The 24,598-nt window shown below is 40.8% G+C and overlaps 2 protein-coding genes across 5 annotated transcripts in view; one reads left to right on the top strand and one right to left on the bottom strand.

Annotated features, from left to right (window-relative positions):
- lima1a (LIM domain and actin binding 1a) overlaps nt 1-4,725 on the top strand; it is a 32,058-nt gene extending 27,333 nt beyond the window's left edge. For all 4 annotated transcript variants that reach the window (XM_042492523.2, XM_088081727.1, XM_088081728.1 and 1 more), the window contains exons 7-11: nt 260-325; nt 501-552; nt 1,592-1,656; nt 1,763-1,896; nt 3,027-4,725. In XM_042492523.2, coding sequence (XP_042348457.2) covers nt 260-325; nt 501-552; nt 1,592-1,656; nt 1,763-1,896; nt 3,027-4,059 — 1,350 coding nt within the window. In that variant the 3' untranslated portion in view covers nt 4,060-4,725. The remainder of the gene's footprint in view (nt 1-259; nt 326-500; nt 553-1,591; nt 1,657-1,762; nt 1,897-3,026) is intronic.
- A 1,410-nt stretch (nt 4,726-6,135) lies between these two features.
- Nucleotides 6,136-24,598, bottom strand: part of spryd3 (SPRY domain containing 3) — a 65,476-nt gene continuing 47,013 nt past the window's right edge. Inside the window, exons 9-11 of the mRNA XM_042491815.2 lie at nt 15,514-15,633; nt 14,884-15,023; nt 6,136-10,703 (exon numbers count right to left, since the gene is read on the bottom strand). Coding sequence (XP_042347749.2) covers nt 10,569-10,703; nt 14,884-15,023; nt 15,514-15,633 — 395 coding nt within the window. The 3' untranslated portion in view covers nt 6,136-10,568. The remainder of the gene's footprint in view (nt 10,704-14,883; nt 15,024-15,513; nt 15,634-24,598) is intronic.

The raw sequence follows: 24,598 nt of genomic DNA on the forward strand, positions 1-24,598 counted from the left end.
ACTCGGAAACTCACACCAAAACTACTGAGACTGACAAACAGCACACGTGGGAGGGAAAATATGTACTTTTAATTTTAGGGTGAGCTGTCCCTTTGAGTAAAAGTACAAAAATATCAGCAACAAACTTTCTTCAAAGTACCAATAGTAAAGTACTTTAAAAGCAGAATGGCCCACTTCAGAATTATATATACTATATTACAGGATGATAATTATTAATGTGTTAATTCATAATTCTGAACTTCCTCTCTCGTTTTTTCAGAGCGATCAGGTGGACGGTTTCTGTGGGAAGCAGAAGGAGAACGTTCCTCCGTGCAGTCTGGACGTGGTGAGCAGTCTGACAGTAATCATTATTCATGTGATTTGAACGATGATAAATGACGTCATATTTCACACACGCTGGACGTTTTGCTGAAAAGCCTCCCACGTTGAAACATGCCACTTTTTGTGATGTACAATAATTTAGCGAATGAAGCAGGACTGATTTTGTTCTCTTGTTCCAGACACCCGAGTGTGAAGCAAACAGCAGGAAAGGTTTTACCGCAGAGAGCAACGGTAATTTACTTTCCATGTCTTCATATGACTCCGGATGCTCGGAATTTTCTCCCCTAATGAGAATTTGGCGATCGGCCATCATTAGAGCGGATGTTTGAGTGTAGATGATGACATTTTAAGCTCCTAAAGTATATTATTTAACCCTTTAAAACCCTAAGCAAATTGGCTTGATTTCTTTTAAAAACATGGGAAGAAGGCAACGAGCAATGAAAGAACAAATTACCCAAAAATTAGTAAAACAGTACAAGAAAATTAACTGAAAATTAGTTTCTCACACACACACACACATAAACAACAAAAACAAAACCAAAAAATTAAAAAGTAAATAAAACAAACAGGACAAATAAGACATGGAAAAATATGATTAAAAAATTATAATAATTTCTCAACATTAAGTCTGTAATTCTGAGAATTACAAATATAGTTTTTGCATATTTTTTTAAGTAACTTCCTAAAACTGCCAATTTAGAAAAGATTTATTGCCAAGTAACTCATTGCCTTTCTTTCCATGGTTTTATGGAACATCATAATATAACACAAGATAATTTTAAATATGTAATTATGATGTTTTTAATTGTATTTTCCCCCTAGACTATTTAAAAATAATTTTCTAAATCTACTGAATTTTTGCAATATGTGGAGCATTTTTTTAACAAGTTGCTCATTGCATTTTTTCCCATTTAAAAAATAAATTAATTAATTAAAAAAAATAAAAATCACACAAATTTGCTCATGATTTAAAGATTTAAATATTGTGAAAGTTACTGCAAGTCTAAATTGGTTAAATTCAGTCTGTAAGAGTCACTTAGAAAAACCATAAATCTACATTTATTTTTGATTCATGTATCTACTACCTACAGTAAATTTAGTGCATTATAGTTTGATAATCACTGCTTTTTTTTAAATTTCCTGAGCCTCTATGTGTCATTTTCTGTATAAAAGTCAACTCTGCTTGTATTGAACATGAAAACAGCTCCATCTCGTGTTCGGAGCACATCATTACCTTTTCCTCACTCTGCTCGTGTTGTGATCCCAACAGGCTCTGCTCCTGGCACGCCTGCGTCCTCCAATCAGAGAGACTCCTCTCAGCCCAAAACTCCCAAAGTGAGTCCTCACAGGAAACGCCTTCACAGAGAAAATATACACTTACGTTGTGAATAAGTGAATTAACTTTGTGTGTGTGTGTGTGTGTGTGTGTGTGTGTGTGCAGAGCTTCCGCCTGCCTGTGAGGGAGACCTGTGTGACGTGTCTGAAGACCGTGTATCCTCTGGAGAGGCTGGTGGCCAATCAGCACGTTTACCACAGCTCCTGCTTCCGCTGCTCGCACTGCAACACCAAACTCAGGTGAGGACGACACCAACATAACGATGCTTTCTGAAAAAAACAGAGAGGGACTGAGGGAGTTAACTCTCTCTAGTCTGAGATCCCTTTTTCAAAACTCTATTTTCTCCTCCAACATTTAGCCAAACACAACATTTCCTACAAATTTAAGTAAAATAAAAAAATAAATATGATGGAGAAAAAAATAGGGAGTGCCTCTCTTGGTGGGTAAATGTAAAAAAGTCAGGTGCTCTTAACAGAAATGGTAAATTGTCACATAAGCATAAAAAGAAGTGACTGTTCCAGCTTACTCAGAGTCCAAGGCGCAGGCTCGCAGTGCAAAAAGGCATCCGGGGCACTTAAATTTATTACAACATCTCTAATTCTCACACGGATAAACCAACATGTTTCAGCTTCAGTCTGCATCAGCGTGTAAAATGCATCAGAACAGGTGTGTCAATTTAAACTCAGGAGATCACGTGACAAAGGTCACATGACATGTTGGTAGTGCCCATTCAAGAAAAAAAACACTGCACTATATACAAAAAAAATGTGATTATTTTGTCAGATATTGCAGTATCAGTCATGTTTCATTTTCACCGAAAAACACAAATAAAACATATGATGTCATTTTTGCTTGGGTCTGTACCAAACAAGCATTTTGCATCTGGAATATGATTCGTAGGCCGAAACACCTCTTTAATGCCACATTACTAAATTTATAACAGTATGTTGTGACACATTTGAGCTTTCATCAAAAAATTGCAGCTCCTGAAATTTGGATATTGCACTTTGCCATATTGTGGTTAATTGTGCGCTTATGGCATTTTTGTGTTAAAGTAAATTTTGAGTTTAGTCCACACTGTTTTTTTGTTTTTCTGTGTCAAGAGTTTGGAAAAAGTGAAATAAAAATTACACATTACAAAGTGCAGAAAAATGACAACAACAACAATATTTATAATAACAATAACAAGTTATAGATGAACCAGAATACATAAATAATTACTTTGATTTAAATATATATAGAGAGAGAATAGTAAAGTAATAAAACAAGTAATAAACTAAAAATAAAACATAATTTCTCATTTTTGTAGCAGCATGTCTGTATTTTCTAATTTTCCTAATTTAACCATTTTCTGTCTCCCTCCTGTTAGTTTGGCGAACTACGCCTCCCTGCACAACAACGTCTACTGCAAGCCGCACTTCTGCCAGCTCTTCAAGGCCAAAGGAAACTACGACGAGGGCTTCGGCCACCGTCCGCACAAAGAGCTGTGGGAGAGCAAAGCAGAGAGCGGCGAGACCTCGCCACAGTCCGCCGCTCAGACCAAGCCAAAGAGCCCGGCGCCGGCCTCAGACCTGGACAGCCCCAGTGTGGAGGACTCCCCGCTGGCTAAAGTCAACGTGCTGATGGCCACGATGGAGGCTCTGGGACAGGGATCAGCGGAGAAGGCTGACAGACCCACAGAGACCCGCAGGCTGAAAATCTCCTGGCCGCCGCGCACAGAGCAGGAGGACTCGACCGGCCGCAGCGGAGCCACGGTGACCACAGACGAGGGCCCCGCCAGCAAGCCCATCAGAGCCAAGTGGCCCCCAGAGGAGGACTCATCCCCCGAGCAGCCCAGAGAGACGCCCTGCCTGCGCCGCACCTCCTCCCTGAAGGAGCGCAGCATGCCCTTCACACTGGCGGGACAAACTCCTGCTGCTGAGGCCAGAAAACAGAGTCCGCCTCCTCCGGAGGACGAGCGGCAGCTCAGCCCTGAACCGTCCAGCATGATGGAGCTGCAGCACGGCGGCCAGTCCACAGACAGCCAGACGCCCACCGAGGACAGCTGCGTGGACATCCACACCAGCTCAGGAGAGGAGGAGCAGGAGGCGGAGACTGAAAACCATCATTTCACCAAAGAGGAAGATGACACCCCGGATCAACAACAAGAGGAGGAGGAGAAGATGGAGGAAGACGGAGGAGTGCTGGAGGAGGAGATGCCGCCTCTGAAGCTGCAGGAGACGCCAGCAGAAATGTCGTCTCCTGAAGGTGAGGTGGAGGCCAGCCGCTCCTCTCAGGATGTGGGGTTCTGGGACAGCGAGGAGGTGGATGACAAGGAGGAGGAGGCGCTGACGGTGGAGGAGATGATCAAACGAAACCGATACTACGAGGAAGAGGAAGAGGAGGAGGAGGAGGATGTATAAACTGATCGAGGACTCTTGGAGGACTTCCTGCCATTCCTTTTTTTTATATATGCTTTCTTCTTCTCTTCTTAAAAGAGTTGCTGCAGTTTCTAGTGTGAACTCTACTGAACTCTATTTGTGCCTCACTTTCTGAAACCTTCAAAGCCATTCCTGCACGGTAGTTTTTACAAGACTGTCGCTCTGACATCTTTTGTTTTTTAATGTACAATATTTAAAATTACGCCCTGTGTAATGAATATTTTTAGCACAGAAACGTCCAAATGTTACGACACAGAGAATTATTTTTGTGTACATGGCTTTTGTAATTTTCTATTTTCACTCAACGCCTCCTAAACTGCAGCGAATGTAGCTTCTCAGTGGAGTCACGCTGAAAGACGACGTGTTAAATGGTTTAGACCTGCCGCTCTGTTTTAGAAAAGAAGCCCAGCACTTTGATCTGTCACCATGTTATTAAATGTTAGATGTATTCTCAATAGAAACTGTCAAAAACTTTTTGTTTTCAGTTGCAATTCTGTATGTATGCATTAAACTTACAAAAAAAACCTTTCTATTTTGTTTTCCAATTTCAGGAGTTATAACTGGATCTGAAAAATGTTGTACTGTTTTTAAACCAGGGGACCAAATATCCTAGATTACTACTGTTTAAATAAATTGTTATATAGAAAACATTTTGTCAGAGTGGTTAATCCTGTTTTTGAGATTTCAATGGAAGCAACTTCAAGACAGTCTTATGGTGACAGAGTTGGTCGCATAATTTTTTCGACTCCATGGCCCTTTTTGCTGAAGCCCGACTTTTCTACGATAGAAAAGCACGTATCAACATCGGGAAAAGTTGTGCAGGGTTTGGAGTGAAGGCAGCAGACTGCGAGAGGATCCCCACCAACAGCATACGACGAGTGGCCAGTCAGACCAGAGGGGAGAAATGACACAGAAAGCGCCGCACAAAAGGACGACAGAGAGCCGGCATCAGGGTGAGGCTGACCCGACTTGGAGCGAGAGCTGTTCCTCTACCAAGCCTTCTTCTAGCTAATGTCGGGTCACAGGAGAATAAAGAGGATGAGATGCGATTGAGGCTCACTGACGGGGAAACCAGAGACTGCTCTGTGCACATCCTCACAGAGACGTGGTTAACCCCTAACATCCGGGATCAAGCTATTGCACCAGATGGGTGACCTTAGCTGTGTTCAAAACTGTTTACTCACTCACTATTCTCCATGTAGCGTGTATTACATAGTGAACTATAAAAGGAATAACCTACATAACCTATATAAACCTACAACGAAAATTCAGACACTACACTGGAAGTTTTTTTCCTCTGGAAATACACGACCGCATTGCGTTATGGTATACAGGAGTAAAATGTAGGGTACATCATATGTACACTCAAATTTGCTGTGCATTGTGGGTATTTTATAGTGCACCATATAGTGGATGAAGTTAACCTTTGAGAATTTGAACACTACAACAAATTGGCAAACACACTATATAGTGCACTGTTTCTGTGATGGGGAGCGGTTTCAAACACAGCTCTTGTTCAGAGCCAACAGGACGCAAGACTGATGAAAATTTTTAAAAAATGCACTGCAGGAATTGAGTGATGCCATCAGCAGTGAAATGCCCGCGCAACTGGTTTGAATCTTCATAGTAGCTGCTGATTTTAATCAACTTATCCTTCAACTCCAAAGAAGTAGCAGGATCAAGGACAAATTGTAATAAATCTACCTTGTACCTTGTAGGATTAAAGTATTTACACTAAAACTCTGTATTTCGGGGTTTATTTATTTATTAGGGTAATTTATTCAAGACTATTAAAGACTTTTAATGCCACTCAGTAATATTTAATAATATATATTCTCTATGTCCTTTGGACAATTTTCTCCAGCTTTTTTCATTTTTTAAAATATACTTTTTTTTGCAATTTGCTTGATTTCTTGTCAAGTCACTCTTTGCCTTCTTAACCTGTATTTTTAAAAAAAAATCAAACCAATTTGTTCAGGGTTCAAAGGTTTAAATACTTGTAAAATAAGTCTAAAAGAAAAATTAAAGGGGTTAAAGTACATTTCAAACAAAACCATCTTTTTTTGTTTGTTACATTACTGAAACCTTTATTGATGATCATACACGTACTGAACAAGGCCATTATAGTGCAAGTCAACAAGGCGAGGGATCATTACAGGAGTCCTTGGTGAGTAAAATCAGAGACGCTACAAAACTTTAAAACCAGATTTAGCTCTAATTTGGTTCAACCGTGACACTTTTTTTGTAAACTGAGATTCTGAGTAAACTTTAACTTAAGTGACTTCAATACCCTGAACTTCAGACGTGGCCCCGAAACGTCCACATCAGTGTCTCATTAATATCTTTGCACTGTCTAGCATAATAAGTTTATAACAGTTCAGGCTGTCACCACCTGATCGTAAGTCTCTGTCCAGCCCTGCAGGAGAAGAAAAACACATTTACAGATTTTTTTACATCATCAGTGGCTCTGAAACAAAATGCATGACAACAGCTAAACATACAATCTCCAGCAGATATGTGATTTAAATTTAACCCTGTGTAGTAATTTTACATCATGTTGTATTTCTAGCATCACTGTCTGCAGTATGAATAATGATGAAACTAGAGACTTGCTGTGTGCACCTGACGGGTAGGTACAGAGGAATGTACATTATAGTTCATGTTGTAGCACAGATATGGGAGATGCAGATGATTTTAGCTGACAATAATGTTGATTTTATTCCCTTCATTCTGAATCATTTGTGTGGAAACCAGCTCCCACTGACACTAAAACAGTATTTCTTTCCTGTGCAGATTGCTTTAACTCTGAGGTCTGTATCACAAAACAAACTCAACTTGGCGTGTTTGGATTACCGGATTTAAAGGTCAACTGTGTCAGATTTAGGGGGAGTTAGTGACATCTAGTACAATTGAAAACTGCAACCAGTTGAAAGTTATATTATTTTCAGGTGATTATGCTTTTAAGAAAACATACTTGTTATATTACATTACAGACAATACACCCCCCCCCCCCAAATCCTTCACACTCGACCTTTAATTGAGCCGAACTCATGTGATCCTGGATAACCGGCGTAATCTAATCCGGCTATGAGGGAGTTCACATGAGAAAAGAAGTGTTGTTTAACCGAATTTACACATTAAAGTGCATTTACAGGTATTTCAGAGCACTAATATGTACAAAAAGTGAATATATACCTCTTTGCATGTGAAAAGTGTGAAAATGAAAAAAGTCTGGGGGTGTGGAGTTAGAAAGAAGTGAGTTTACAGACCTCTGTGTAACGGTGCGTTGCATTTTCTCTGGGAAGTTGCAATTTCCATGAATACGAACTTAATGTGACACGACGTGAAACGACAACATTATCAAGTTACTGCAAAACATACAAAATATAATCACACAACTAGAAAAGCTCTGGAAACATGAGAAATAAAGTCATGCTGATATATAAATTCGTGTGGAAATTATAGTCAATTGAGCTTCAACTAATGTTTTTTGTTTTTATTGATTAATCCAATGCCATTTAATTTTTTAGTTATACGATTAAAAAACACCCATATAAACTTCCATGAGGCTGGGTGATATCTTCAAGTTCTTTTAAACCAAAAGTCCAAAACTCAAAGATATTCTATTATTCCAGATATTGTTATCCTCATACTAACAGGGTTTCCCAAACATTCATGTGTTTGAGAATATATATATATATGTATATATGCACCTTTTGATTATTCATTGCACCACTGTGTCGGAGCACAGAGTGTACTCTGGGTACAGATGGAGCAGCAGAACTTCAGGCGAAGTTAAAATGAAACTTAACCGTTAAATGCGCTAGGTCTTAAAAGTTTGCATTCACTTGCCTCTGCAGCAGCTGCTCCTCTCATCCATCCATCTGATCTGATCAGCTCTGACTGAATCGATAGATTATCCAATCGAGTGAGTCACAAACTGCTGCTGATGAAAAAAATAACTCCTGACGAGCTCTGCCTGCACTGCGTTCATGGACCTATGAAAATGCGGATGTATTTAGCATTCACTATAAAGAGGAGAAATGATTAGTCAGATAAATGATGGGTCAATCAAAGGAAATATATGGTTAAATATTTTGCTAACTGATTTATGGCTTTAGTCATTTTTAAAGCAAAAATATAAAAGATTAACAACAGTTCCTCAAGTGGGATGATTTTCTGTTTCACTTACCTGCGCTCTTATTTTACAGTAACATAGACTGTTGTTTGGACAAAACAAGCCATTTGTGTTTGGGCTGAAAAAAGCACGATCACAGCAGCCATCTAAAGGCTGTTTCTGTTCTTTTTTTGCCTTGCTTCTATATTGGAGCTAAATGCATTTGGCAAATATCTCCGCCTCACAGAAGATGATTTTTAATTTCTTACGACTCATATCGGGACACCAACACAAGCGGCGACCATTCAAGATAATTCGGTATTAATTTTAGCTCCACATAAAGTAAATAAACATGATGTTCCTCAGCTAATGCGGCCTTAACAACGCAGTTCACACAATATAATAACTGCTGAATTATTTAATCAAGTTCTACTAAGTGAAACTTGACTTTGGAGAGCTCTCTATTGGTGCCTTATTTTGGTATTGTGCACCACAGGAAGTTTGCAATTTTGTGGTATGCTTGCTCATAGAAAAATAAAGCTCTTCTTTAAATGATAGACTTAACACATATTTATATGTATGCCTATATTTCATTGGAAGTTTTAAAGCCAGGATAAAGTTTCTTTAGCAAAAAGTATCATGAAACCGTCTGAGAAAATCACGAATCAAACATTGACTTAATTTAAACTGAGTTGTTTTTGACTAAAACAAACCAAAAGACTAAAATCTGACTCACAAACAGCTGTAATTATCACTAACTAAATTTAAAATTCCTGTCAAAATTAACACGACTTAGCATGGCGATCTAACAGTTATAAACCAAAGACGACTAATGGACTAATCTGTCTTTGTGATACAGACCTCTGGTGCTGCTGTCGAATGCTGTGCAGACACACAAACACAAACATGCAGCAACCAAACGTCATTGTCTTTACCTTAAAAAAAAACAAAACATCCAGCAGTTAATTCTACATGTCATTTTGGCTTCACAGAAAATAAGTTATCTTCTGACTACAAAAGCAAGAAATTGGTTTGATCCGATTTAAGTTAAACTGCAAAAAAAATTCACATCATTCTAACTTCACGGTGAAAAAGTGGGTGAAAAGAAGCATGAGAAGAGAAATAATTCTTCATAGTGCGGGCAAACATGCACATTTTGTTCTCCTTTTGTGTGAAACTTACACAAAAGGAGAACAAAATATTAAAACAGTTTTACACACTGCAGTACAATGCAGTCTAATGCAACCGCCCTGCAAATTATGTGTGAGGTTTGCAAAGTTAATTTTTAATTTCAGATATTTTACTTTATGGTTCCTTTTATGGCTGATGATTGTGCAGCTGCATGGAACTGCATTATACTGGAAGGTGTTTTATTTATTTTGCCCACCCACTGTATTCATGTCTGCTTTAAATGTCTCCTCAGCCTTTGAAAAAACAAAAACACGTTCCCTGAACTTTTGACAAAGGAGATAAATTTTAACCAAAGCTCTCATAGAAAATATACCTGTGTTCTGGCTCCGACATGAAACTATAAAAACTCACAAATCTATGCATCCACTCTGATCTGACGCTGCTCTGCAACAGCATCGTAAGTGAGGTTATGATTGCCAAACCTGTAATAATCCTCTATTTTATTCTCGTACAAAATGAGAAATATTGCAACAGATCTACAATTTACTTCCAGCCAGCTCCAAGGGAGCAGCGAGGGGAGGGAGGGAGGTGGGGCAACAGCAGGTCCCTGATCGCTCACAGGAGGGCAGCCTCGCCCAGAGAGAGAGGACAGGGAGGAGGTTGGGAAAGAGAGAGTGTGAGAGAGAGAAAGAGGGGGACAGAGAGAGAGAGAGAGAGAGAGGGTCTATTCCCTGAAACATAAACCGCCAACGAGCTCTGACTCGGCACAACTGCTGGCCTCGCTCTGCTTTGCTTGGGGTCGTGACAAATAAAATAAACAAAGTGTGCCAGACCTCATGAGAGGGATTTAACAGCTCAGTGTTTGAGACCGTGCAGCATGCAGAGGCCGGTGAGATGTGAGGATGATCGCAGTACAGATTGCATAGAATTAACAGTTTAATATCTTCCAGGTGTTTTTAGCTTTGAGGTGCAGCCGTGTATTCCTACATGCTGTTACCTATGCGGACCTCTCTGCTACACGTCACAACCGGGAGGACGTTTTGTTGTGTTTCTGTGGAGTGATGACTGTGAAAATGTACAGGTCTTATAAATAAAAGCAGAGGCAGCGTCGAGGGCGACGACAGCGACGTGCATGTGTGCAACTGAGTGTGTTCTGTTAGCAGCATGCTAGGCTACCGTGGGCGGGCTCTACAGTGCAGCCAGCTTTTTGCAGGGCATCATGAGTCCGGTCCACGCGCTCCACTCATCCACTGAGGGGATGCAAGTCCACCTTGACCTTCTCTCCGCTGCTCAGCATCCCCACGGTGGGGTAGAGTCCACCGGGAGGGACCCCCATCTCCCTCCGTCCCATCAGCTTTCCGTTCCTCGTAAAGAACACCTGCAGGAGCACACAAGGGCGACATAAGTTAAAACACACATTTCTGGTCAACTTATGTCCTGCAGGCAAACTCTGCTTCCCGACAGGGTGCCAGATGGTCCCCCAACCATTTTCTAGTTCATATAAAAATAAAGTGATTCACACTGGGAATTGTTCTTGTACTTTTAGTATACATAAGGTGCCAGAGTGCATAAAACGGCATCAAAATGGAGCTTGTTTATCCAAAAAAAGTACCAGTGGAGGATTCCCCGCACCCCCCAACTAAGTTGCTGGCTAAGCCCCAAATGTCCTAAAATCGTAGAAACATCTGAAAATCCTAGAAATGTGCAAAAATCCAAGAAACAACCTAAAATCCTAGAAATGTACTTATATCCAAAATGTTCTAATATCTGAGAAATGTCCAAAATTCCTCAAAACGTCATAAAATCCAAGACAAGTCCTTAAATTCTAGAAATGTGCAAAAAACGATAAACGTCCTTAAATCCCAGAAATGCACTAAAATCATAGAAATTTACTAAAACCGAAATGTCCTAAAATCTGACAAAAGCCCAAAATCTGAGAAACGTCACAAAATCTGAGACGTCCTAAAATCCTCGACACTTACTAAAATATGAGACACGTCCTTAAATCCTTGAATTGACCTAAAAATCATAGAAAAGTCTAACTATCAGAGAAACATCCTAAATCTTAAAAAAATGTCCCAAAATCCTAAACACAAGTTTAAGTCTGAGAGAGGTCCTAAAATCCTAGAAATATCTTAAAATAATAGAAACGTCCCAATATCTGAGAGACGTGAGTCTTAAAAACATCCTAAAAGCCTAGAAATATCCTAAAATTCCAAAAACGTTAAAAAATCCTAGAAACGTCCTAACACCAGAGAAACATCCTAAAATCCTACACACATGCTAAAATCTGAGTAATTTCCTAAAATCCTACACACATGCTAAAATCTGAGAAAAGTCCCAAAATCCTAAACATGTTTAAGTCTGAAAGAGGTCCTAAAATCCTAGAAATATCTTAAAACAATAGAAATGTCCCAATATCTGAGAGACAACTTAAGTACTAGAAATGTGCTAAAATCCGAGAAACATCCTAAAATCCTACACACGTTAAAATCCTAGAAATGTCCTAAAATCCTGGACGCATGTATGGGCCTCCTGTCGTTTTGCAAAGGTCGCCCCCAAGCAAAGCAAGCTGAGTGTCACTGCACATTTCACTGATGGTAAATCCTGATAAAAGAAATGATTTTTCATGATAGCAACACAAACGTCACTTGCGAGCACACCGTGTGCCAGCTGAAAACAGGAATTATGTGCAGTTAGGAAATATCGTTAAAGAAATAGGTGACAGTGTAATGTCTGTGTTCTTGGAACGGGAAAAAAGTCAATGTTTACAGAACATGTCTCTACTAAATCAGCGAGTGATCAAACATTATCCAGCTGTTCTCAAAAGAACATCAACAAGCTTTTCAATGCTAATACCGAGGGCCTCTTTCCAAGTCTGAGAGCAAATACCGACACACTAAAACAACAAGTGAAGTACTGTGGAGTGTGTGTGTGTGTGTGTGTGTGTGTGTGTGTGTGTTCGATAAATCAGGCTGAGTCACTTATCAAACATTTACTGTACCACCCACTCGAAAAAAAAGAAAGGCTTAACCGCTATTCAATTACAGATGAAGGGCGAGTGAAACTGCAACAGGCTTCATTAGTTTGAACAACACCGACACCCCCCGCACACGCGTGCAGCCGAGCCCACAGAGACCGCTGTGATGTCAGAGAGCAGTGCATTGAGGGTAATGAGTCCTGCTGAATAAATATTGACAAATCTCTGGATTACGGCTCGGCCTGTTCTGTTCTCACCCACTTGGGTTTCAGGACTGTGTGCACTCGCGCTCGCTCGTGACCCCCACCTCGGCCTCGACTTACGCAACTGTGTGGGCACGTTCGCCCAGCCGCCTCGAGTCAAGACAGAGTGATAACCACAGTAATTTATACAATAAGAAAACAGCTGGTCAGATTATTAGTGTACAGTGACTTCATGGACGGACGATACAGAAAAAGGTGGATGGTGAAATAGGGATCTTTTTATGCTATATCGCAATATACAATAAATACATTATACAGACAAAAGTATTGGGCTGTCTACACATTACACCTACAGGAGCTTTCATGACATCCCATTATAAATCCACACGCGTTAATACGGAGTTGGTCCCCGCTTTGCAGCTATAACAGCTTCCACTCTTCTGGGAAGGCTTTCTACAAGATTTTGGAGTGCGTCTGTGGGAATTTTTGCCCATTCATCCAGAAGAGCGTTTGTGAGGTCAGACGCTGATGTTGGACGAGAGGGCCCGGCTCGCAATCTCCGCTCTAGTTCATCCCAAAGGTGTTCTTCCACACCAAACCCATCCAGCCGTGTCTTTATGGACCTCGCTTTGTGCACTCGGGCACAGTCATGCTGGAACAGAAACGGGCCTTCCCCAAACTGTTCCCACAAAGTTGGAAGCAGAGAATTGTCCAAAAATTTCTTGGTTTCCCTTCAGTGGGACTAACGGGCCGACCGCAGAAAAACAACCCCACAGCATCATCCCTCCTCCACCAAACTTTACAGCCGGCACAATGCAGTCAGGCAGGTAACGTTCTCCTCATCAGACTGCCAGATAGAGGAGCGGGATTCGTCACTCCACAGAACAGGTTTCCACTGCTCCAGAGTCCAGCGGCGGCGTGCTGTACATCGCTCCATCCGAGGCTTGGCATTGTGCTTGTTGATGTAAGGCTTACATGCAGCTGCTCAGCCATGGAAACCCATGACAGTGTTTGTGCTGATGTTAATGCAAAGAGATTTAAAAATAAGACACGCACATCCTGTAGTGGGCGCTGGATCCAAGATAAACCAAAATGTAAAAAGATAGAGGTCCGAACACCAGGGAGCTACCCTTAAAGGATTTTATTCTGCGAAATAAGTGACGTTTCGAATCACTTATTTCTCAAATCAGCACTGGGCGACCCCGCTCTGTAACTTTACATGGTCTGCCGCTTTGTAGCTGAGTTGCTGCGGTTCCTGAACGCTTCCACTTTGCAATAACACCACCTACAGTTGATCGTGGAATATCAAGGAGAGAAGAAACTTCACGAATTGACTTGTTGCAACAGTGACATCCTCTTACAGTACCACACTCAAATTCAGTGAGAAAGACCCATTCTTTCAGAAATGTTTGTAAGTCAGACTGCACGGCTAGGTGCTTGATTTTATTCACCTGTGGCAACGGGACTGAATGAAACACCTGAATTCAATGACTGAGAGGTGTGGCCCAATACTTTTGTCCATTTAGTGTATCTCCATATTTTCATGTTTTCTCTAAAAATAACATAACTGTTTAATTTAAACCTTTGTTGAGTATGATCATAATCATTCCAGTAAACTAATCTGGATTTAAACAGAAAGCAGCTCCTATATTTTAAAGAGGCTTTAATTTTGAAATTCCATATCAAAATGTCCTGATATTGTCTGAACGACACACATTTAATTCCTAATCAGGAAAATCTGGTAAAAATTGCTTTAACTTGTTAATATAGATTTCATAACTATTTTGAAATGCAAAATAATGCAATTGAAAACATTTGATTTATCACGATTAACTATACAAATTCTTCGATTAATAGCATTAAAATAAATGTATCATTTGAAAGCCCTACTTTAAATATTACCACAATAAGTACACACTGTTTTTTCGGAGAACTGTGTAGTGGTCAGGATGGAAAAGCCTCTGAAGTATCATGTTTACAGGAAGTACTCACAGTTCAGCTTCATAATTGCAGTAATATTAGTGTGCAAAGAGCCTTTGGTAGGCCAGTTTGGGCCCGCAGGCCTTATGTTTGACACCCCTGAGCTAAAGTAAATACTGTCAGATTCATCAGGTGGCCACAAACACAAACTCTAAATGAGTGATATTGTTGCTCTCTGCTGGATGTGTGAATAAGCAGCTGTTTTTCAACAAGTTCACCAGACAGAAATTAAAAGGTGATGAAACGTCAGTGTTTACAGCTCGTTACGCTGCCCCCTGGTGGCCACAGCAAACACAAGTCATTACAAGTTTACATTATTTCCTCATGAATCTATAGCATGCATAGTTTACGTATGTGCAGTGATGGTTAACACAGCTGTGTTGTTTTTTTCTCACCGTGACCTTCCTGCCCTCCTGCCCCTGCTCTACCTCCTCCCCATCCTCCTCCTCCTCCTCTTCGTCGTTGAGATAAAGGACATTCTGGACGCCTGCGTGACCTGGACGGACCTCCAGCCGCTCCCAGTCTTCAACCTCACCTGAGGACAAATCAGGGCACGGTGTGATTAACTGCAGCCTTTCACGTGCAGAGCGGATAAATAGTTGACACCAGGCCAACAGGCAAAAACATATTAATTAACGTCACACCTGAGATGTTTTGTTTTGTTAGCGGGCCCTAAAATAAGGTTAGATTACATTAGTTGGTGTCTCTGAATTGTTATCACAGATCTGGTAATTTGAACCGGATATACTGAAACCACCTGAGAGCAGGAAAGCCTATATTTGTCTCTGATGGAAAGCTGCAGGGATGAATTTCCCCTTTCAGCGACTGCTCTGTTTTCAGTGCGGGGGATCTTGGTTCGCATCCAGTTTCTTTCCCACATGCAACACAATGAACTCTGTTAAGACCAAATGCTGCCTGGCGCTAAACCACGATAAGCAGGTTTAAGAGCGAAACCTCCCACAGACAACACCGACCGCTTTAATGAGTGACGGAGTAATTGCAGCACCTGAACCCTCTGCACTCACCTTCTCCGTCCAGGATGTAGTCTCGTGGGAACATGATGCCGCAGCCCATGATGTCACCTTTGAAGCAGCGAGGACCGAAAGCGTCTCCGACCCCGCTGCCGTGGAAGATCTTGCCGTCATCTGTAAGAGGAGGAGTGAGGAAGAAACTTTAATAATGAAATATTCTTATTGGGTTTTGTTTATAGAAAAACATGCAATACATAAAACAATATATTAAACAGTTCATTACAGCAATACACACCCTCAGACTTACATACACAAGACGCAAATATAAAAAACACAAATAAAAATAAAACAAAACAAAACAAAAAATGAAAAAGAAAAAAATAAGATACAATGAAATTTGACAAAAACTGTTTTTTGATGCAGAAGGTCCCCCAACATATAACGTCAATGGCTGCCAGGTTTTCCGAAACGGAGAATGAGAGCGGAGTGGTGACCAGAAGAAACACTGGCAGAGACACCGGCGGAGATTCAGAGCAGAGCGGACACCGGCGGAGACACCGGCGGACACGCCAGCGGAGAGTTTAGAAGAGCTACAGTTACAGCTTAATTAGGCCATTTAATTGGACTACTGTCCTTGTCCCAGTATAAAAGCACCGGGGGAGAATCGATTTGTTGACGTATGTCCGACTTCGCCTCGGCAGGTGAAATTATGCCCTTTTTCGGCCAGATGCAATAAATCTATATTATTTATGCAGTCTGTGATATAGACCGAATCACAATCACAATATTTATTTACAATAACTTTGGGGTAGAAAACCGCCGTGTCACATACATATAATCAAAGGGAATGATCTCTGTGCGTATAAAGATGGAGTTTATGTGAATCGTTATGCAACCAGTAGAGTTGCCCCTGCTGGCCAATAGGAAGAATGCAGGTTACACTGTATTACTGCATACCTGATATGAGGTGTGGGCTGGGTCTGGATCGACGTGCCATACGGTCCTGACCAGAATCTGCACTTTAAGAACATCTGGTCAAGAATTAAACTAAACCTGCTTTAACATCTCCTGACCTGCAAACACATACGAAAACATTTTATAACTGACATTACTGCCTACTGCAGGCGAGAGAAAATATCTGAGACTTTTGCAAATCAAATTTCAGACTTTTTAATATCATCTAAGTCCCTTTTAAAGGAAACTGCAGGTCTTGAAAACTCTTCAAAAAGCCTTGATTTAAAGTACCCTCACTGAGGTCATTTTTCTCCTTCAGTTATGTGTCCCATTGCTGAACTGGACCACAGCGTGCGTTATGTGAACATGCATACAATGCAGTGCTAACATACAGGACATCCTGGCATTCCTGTCAGATTATGATGTGTAAAAAAACGGCGAGCGGCGCTAGTAAAAACAAAAAAAAAAGACATCAACATCCAAAGGAAATCATCAAAACAACACATACTACAGTTGTGAGAGACAACAATGGAAAAAAAGGGCTTAAGAAAAACACTGCAGAGGTAGCCTGCAGACGAGCGCTCCTCAAGCGAAGCGGCGTGGCTGCTGCTGGTAAATATTTATGGAGTTGTCATGGGACCCGTCCCCGGCTCAGGATACTGTTTAAACAATCTCTATCTGAGCACCGGGAGGGAGACGGAGACACTGTATCATTACGGCTCCCATGCGGGCCCTTGTCACAACACCACACACTAGGCAAACAGTGGAGCCACGCCGGGACAGGCGCAGCGCTGCTAAAAATAGCAGAGCTAGGCTGGCGCTGGAGGTGAGCCGGCCGTGTTGAAGTCCAGGTTTGGACCTAATGATGGAGCTCGTTCAGTGGGACAGGAAAGGTAGGGGGGAGCCTGGCGGAGCGTCAAGAGCTGCGGCTAAAAGGATGTTCGCTGGAGCTGATCTTCAAAATTGTCGCAAAGTTTGTTTGCAGTTTTATTGAGATCATATTCATGGTTTCACTGACTGCAACTACATGAACAATTTAAACACTACAACTTTATCAGTGTCTCTAATTATCCTTAATACACTCCACTGATGCTTCCCATTTTATTTAACAGCTGTGTCTGTAAACACATGAACTGTATGAAAATCATATTTTGTGTTTTGTGGTTACTTCTTGAGGGGCTGAAACAAAAATATAAACAAAACCCTTTTTGGGTAACACTTTCTATGAAGACCACAGCTATTATGCATTATGCATTCATAGTGCATTATATTGCACTAATAATGCTTTATGAATACACTATAAACACACATAATTCTTACTGAAGCACTATATCAACAGTCATAAACCATTATAGATGTGACTTATAATGATTTATTAGTGGTAAGTATCTTATGGAAGCTCTTGACTTGTTATGAACTAGAGGTTAACTGATGGGGCTTATAATGCATCATAAATACCTATAAACACCTATACACACATCAACAACCAACTGTAGTAAGGACTCATAGTGTGCTATAACAGTCCATACATTATCCCAAGTTATCACTGTATGTGTTAAGTAAAATGAGGTACATACTGATGCACCCATAATAATTTATGCCTCATAATAATGTTTCAGTGCTGGTATTAAGTGTAATCGTTTTCATGCATTTGTAAGAATCTATGCTGCGTCTTAAGTGATAAGTACATTTTTGAAATCTGTGTTGCTTCTCTAAGATAATCCATCCACCTGACAGGTGTGAAATATCAAGATGCTGATTAAACAGCATCATTGCTGTACAGGTGTGCCCTCAGATGGTCACAATATAAGTTCACCAGCAGTTTGATCACACAACACAATGACACAGATTTCACAAGTTTTTGGGAGTGGACCATTGGCATGCTGACTGCAGGAATGTCCACCAGAGATGGTGCCTGTAAATTAATGTTCATTTCATAATCATAAGTAGTCTAAAATGTCATTTCTGTCCACATCTAACCAGCGTCACACACACCGGACTAAGAACTCTGCAAAACCGTCTGAGACCAGTCCCTTAGACAGTGGATGGAATAACTGACCTACCGCTAAGCCCCATCCTCAAACGCCACATCACATATCACATTTCATGCAGCTACACAATGCACTTGGACATCCTGCTCTTAGACCTCCATAGAAAAGCATCAAAAGTTTTATTTAAATTTATGCGGTTGTGGCTTAAAAAAGTCAAATGATGTGCATGAGGTAAATACTGATTCCAGGTATCCTGAGAGTCTACAGACTGGGATGTATTTTATCCCGTTCCCTAAACCTCACATAAACACAGCAAAATTAAGCTGTGTGGCAGACCACACAGACAGCTCAACGTATAGAGGATAAACAAACAAGGATGTCTATATTTGTTCTTGAGTAAGGAAACATAGTGTTTGCAAAATCTGCTGCAAATCGACAAGAATGTGCATTATCTGTCCTGGAGTTGTCGCTACATCGCCAATAGGTGTGGGAACACATGACGGTAATGTTGTTTCCTGACAATTCGTCGATTAAAGGGTACTTGAGCAATCTTCCACTGAGTTGAGAACTCACAAGACACACAGAAAAAAAAGAAAAAACAAAATCTCAGCATCAGAGGCTGAGATATCCTGGCTTTTACTCACTAGTATGGTCCATTAATGCTGGATTCTACATTTTCCATAATACTAACCATCAGCATTTTTCCATTAATCTCCCCTCATGGTGAGTAATTTAAACTTTTACAGTCTGATTAATTATTTGGAAAAAATAAACCACTGAGTAAAGTCTGGGTAAAGCTAAATCTTTAAAAAAAATAATAATAATGTAATCTGCTCTAAGACACTAGGGGAGCTGAAAGAGACATCGAGCAGATGCAAAGGAACGGACTATCATTAGGAGCTAACACAATACACACGCAGTGTATGATAGCGCACACACACACACGCGCGCACACACACACACACACACACACACTCTACAAACCAAAGAACAACAAAACCGCGGCGCAGCTCCGTTCAGCAGCTAATATTAGCACAATATAATATATAATGGCTTTAGAGAGAAATCACTGATTTTTCTTTACAAAGACTTCAAAGCACTAGGTTTGAAAATGATCTGCACAATAAAAACTTCTTTGTCACTAATTTTATCACAACATAACCTGTAAGTTGCAGTAAAATGACTTTTGGCTGGCAGTTGTGTGAAGCTATTTTTATATTTGAGCATTCAATAATGTCCTCTGCTGCTTTCCCAAATGTGCTTTGGTGCTGCAAAGGTTGGAAATCGAGCTTCGGGAAAGCTGCTCAACTTGGAGCTCAGCTGTGGTGGAAAATGTTAAAATTTGTGTTGGAGACTTTAGAGTTTAAAATTAGCTCAGAGGTGTTGACCAAGGTTTGGCTCTGAGGCTGGTGAGAGTGTTGCGGAGCAGAACTCCGGTGGTGGTGTTAATGCTGAAGTCAAGATCATAAACTGAGGCAGTTGTTGGTAAAGCTAACAAAGTTAGCTACTGTGACGGCCACCAGGTGCTGGATGTAAGATTAATCCGAGCAGCGACCAGGAGGTGAAAACTGGAGCTGAGTTTGGGGTTTGGAGCCGGGCCGACAGGAGGAGAGGGCAGGCTCTGACTGAGGGCTGAGACCAGCTGGGAAAAGGAAAACAGACTTTCTGGTAACACAAGTGTTTGTCTGGAAAAGACCGGGCTTCCCTGCCCGGGCAACAATGACTTCACAGACTCCTAAAACATGAAGAATTTAATCAAAATATTTAGATTCGTCCATGATTTCACACACATGTGAGTTTGCACATGTTCCTAAGAATTTACTATAAATTCCATTTGCAGCTGCCATGTGAATAAATTACAAAAAAGTGTTGAGTTGTTGATATATAATATTCAATATCCTTCTTGGGCCCATTTGCCAGTGAGGCCCCAGCTTGTAAAGTATATGTACAATAAATTTAAATAATCTCTGGTCAGACCTTCTCCTGAGTGAAGTAATGCAGCTGGAGGAGCAGTTTTCTGGGCCATGAGGAAGCACAGACTCCAGTGAGGTTACTGCGGTCTGTTTAAGCTCCAAGCTTTATGGTGGCACTTATATAAAGTGGAACATTGTGTTGGTTTTCGAGCTCAAATGATGAGCTGATCATTAGGGATAATAATCTGCAACTACTTCGATAATCAAATAATTCCTTCAGTCACTTTATCCAGAGATTGACTGGTTCCAGCGTCTTTGATTTGGTGCTTTTTTTGTCTTGTGTGCAATAATAAACTGAAAATTTCAGGGTTTTTCTACAGTTGGAGAACACAAGCTATTTGATCACCAACATGGGCTTTGGGAATACTTTTTTTTCAGTATGACCCTAACATTTTACAGACAAAACTGAGATTATAATCAGCAGATGAAACATCTCTAATGAAAACAATTTTTAGTTGCACGCCCAGCCGTTTGTTTACAACCAGGTTGTCTTCATCCATTAGTTTACTAAAGTCTATGGTATTTAAAACTATAATTAAGTATTGGTCAAATTCATATTTTGATCAGTTGGTGGTGCTTCATGAAAAGTTACGGTAGTTATGTCTATTATTAACACAGTCTATGGGTCTGGGGACCAGATGATATCAACATTGCTATAGTATTTTGAGGTTGACTATTGGTGTTTTGACAAAATATTTACACAAAAAGATTTTTGATAATTATCATAAATGTGGATATGTCTGAACTGTAACAGTTCAGACATCACATGAATTTAAAGTTATCCCACCTTTTAAACCAAGACAAGACAACGCTTAATAAGATCCAAAATCTATGACAATATCTAGTCTCATATCACAGTATCATTATAATATCAATATATTTCCCGGCTCTGGTGAGTACATGCTTAGTTCATACAGTGGTTGATCTGTTTGTGCCTGTCGGTGTTGAAGAGACTTTGCCATCCGAATCCATTTTTGTCCGGTTGGGTAAGACGGTAATATAATCCCCCTACATAACATGTTGGTATTGAATAATTGTTTTTGCAGAACTTGAGCTGGAATCAGATTAGATCCTGTCACAGAAGTTAGACTGAGCCCTATTATGTGAGGTCGGCTCGGTGGTGAGGGGTGGATGGTGGCGGCAGCGGCGGTGGTGGTAGGGCACAACCTTCAGCTGCGGGTGTTGAGTCATAGCACGTGTGACTCACTGATGGGGGGTTCGGAGGGGGTGACAGGGTTAATGAGGCTTGCTGAGGAGCACTCACTGGTTGGATGGCTGGTTGCTCCTGATAGGGCCCACAGGGGCCCGCAGTGCCCCACGGCCCATTAACTTGCGGAGACAAGCCGAGCCAACACGCAGAATGGAGGTCCACACTGGGCCGTCGCCCAACACAAACACTCGTGGTAACACCAGCGCAGGCCAAAGAACTCTCAAACTATATAAGCTATACAAAGGAGCAGCGATATGGTTGGCAGGCATTTGTGTATATAACTGGAATATATCTGGAGTAAAATCACAACCTTTAAAGTCAATAACACACATCGCATGTGATCCAGGTCAACACTGGTCGCGTGCCCGATACAACGCACCATAAATCAGGACGACAGAAATAGAGCTCAAACTCTACATGCAAAGTTTAAATAAGAAAAAGGAGGAATGCTGCATTGAATCATTATGTAATTGATGTTTTTGTCTCCAGGCTGCGTAATAAAACTCAAAGACTATCTATGGCTACCGTTTTCTATAAAGATAGTAAAATTACAAACACTCACGGTGCACTTTGGGTGAGCTATGTTAAACATAAAACAATAACTCTAAACAAAGCAGAGCCTGCCAAGGATATTCTGGCATACATTTGCCCCTTTAGATACAGAGGTCAAATACAAAAACTACCCCCCAAAGTTAATAAACAGCAGTACCACGTGTCACAGAAACACCTCTTCGCAGCATTCTTGGCTCGCAGCGAGCAGGAAAACCGAGGTAACAAAGTCATTCCTTCTTAAAGCAATTTCTGCTGCGGTTATATGACCTAGTGCATACAATACTGTGTATACATTAAGTTTCTGTCACTCTGCCAAAGAGCGCCTGCATGCAATTCTTGAGGTTCCTGAAAGCTGTTCGGTGAAAGTCTCGGAGGAGACATGAAGAAGAGGCCCCGGCTGTTGATTTTAAGTAGCTGGATCAGAGCCTGCACCTTAACCCAAGCATGGGAAGGCAAACCTCATACGCACAGCGTGGAAAACCACATACATCATTTTAGTCTCTAACAAATAAGATTAATGGGAGCTGTGCTGGGGCGTGCACATTTCTGTGGTGTCCAACGCACAGCGGCCAAACCATGGGGACCGCAGCGCTAGACCTCTGGGACTGGCACGGTGAGCCTCTGTGAATGACTGGCCTCGTCCGTCACTCAGCGATGAGGTATCATCCACAGCATCAACTGTTATTATTATTAACGTATCCTAAGTATAAATGGAATCTGCAAAGGGATATGGGGATTTAGGACTATAAACATCGACTCGAAACATGATTGGAATGTGCGGAGTGAACAAGAAATGGTGTTTTAGTGGCTGATTTGGAGGTCAACTGGAAGAAAGTATATAAACCTTCTTCTAAAAATAAAAATCATACAGATTGCCCGGTGGAAAAACATACAACAGAAAGTGATAGAAAGTGAGGCGTGTGAATCATTCAGAGCGTCTACGTTTACATGCACACTAATATTCCAGTATTATTCCAAATGTGACAGTATTCTGAATTTGCAGTAGGTCGTGTAAACAGCATATTCATGTGCATAATCTGAATTAGGCCTTTATTTCCAAATTTAGCAATTTTCAATCAAGACGTGGGATATGGAGGTATTATTTGGGTAATAATATCATTCCAGGGTTCCCACACATTTCCCCGATGAATTTTCATAACTTTTCCATAATTTTTCTATATTTCACCCCATTTCTGTGACTTTGTTTAACCCTTGTTCTTCTAACCTGTAACATGGCTTTTCTTGTACTTCTTTCAGATGCCTTTCAAAAGTCTTAGAACCTTTGAACTCTGAGCAAACAGTAACAGAGTTTTGGTTTATATTTGATCAGTGCTGCTTTCTTTTACTGTGTGACTACAGTTTTTCAGCCTCCGTTTTCACCGTACAGGAAGCAGTATGGCACCAACTTCCTGTTCACTAACTTTTTATCGGCCCGCGCCTTCTTCAGGTTTGAAGTGTTAGTGTATTTTTAGTGTTTCTAGCCCTACGAATTAAAGGCCTTTTATACTTTTTAAGTCATCCTGAGTGCCTGAACCTTTTTGGTTATAAGTTACTCTTTTTTTTTCCAAGGACACATAATCAAATATATCATATTTAAACTCAATTTAAACTTAGTTCCAGCTAGATGCTCTACATGCAGGGAAAGAGGGAAGGCAGGGAAAAAATGCAGAAACATTACATCCACAGGTGCAGAAGTTTGCTGTTATGTTACATTTTGTGGCGATTGTCCCTAAAAGAGCACTGTAACAATTCATCACACTTTTCCAAAACTTTCAATATTTTTTTTACTAATTCCATGGCTTTTCCAGGCCTGGTAAAAGTGATTATGAAATTCAATGACTTTTCCAGGTTTTCCATGAACGTGGGATCCCTGTGTAATGTTATTAGTGGAATATTTATTCTGAATTGCCACATAAACAGCTTAGAAGGAATTGTCTTTTTTCGGAATAAAGGCAAAAACCATAACATTTCGTGCATGTAAACGTAGTCGTTGAGAGCAGCTGAAACTTCCTGCGAGAGAGATTAACAATGGGATGCCTCAGACCAAAATAACTTGGATAATAAAAAAAAACCCAGCTAGCTCCTCACAGTCTGATAAGGACTAACAAGATCTTGACTGTGACAGCGGACTGTCAGATAAAGAGCTGGCTACCTACTGTAGCTTGCACGGTGTAATAACAACCACCTACCAAGCTTGCCGCCATTCTCCTATCATGGCAGCGGCATTTGATAGCTAATCTCTTAGCGCTGATAGTGAGGGGTGCTGAGGCCTGGAACGGGAGCTGTGGAGGTTTTGTGCAGATGCCAGATAATGCTCACAAGCCTGTCGTCACAAACAACCAAGACTTAACATGTGTGTGTGTGGAAGCATGGGAAGATAAAGATAACTTTTTTTTTTTTGGTTGATTGCTTAGAGAGAGATTCAGATGACTCAGAAAGAGATGGAGATATGATGCTTC

Source organism: Plectropomus leopardus, chromosome 9 (assembly GCF_026936395.1).
Source record: "Plectropomus leopardus strain MGB_pleo_1.0 chromosome 9, ASM2693639v1, whole genome shotgun sequence".
Taxonomy (NCBI): Eukaryota; Metazoa; Chordata; class Actinopteri; order Perciformes; family Serranidae; genus Plectropomus; species Plectropomus leopardus.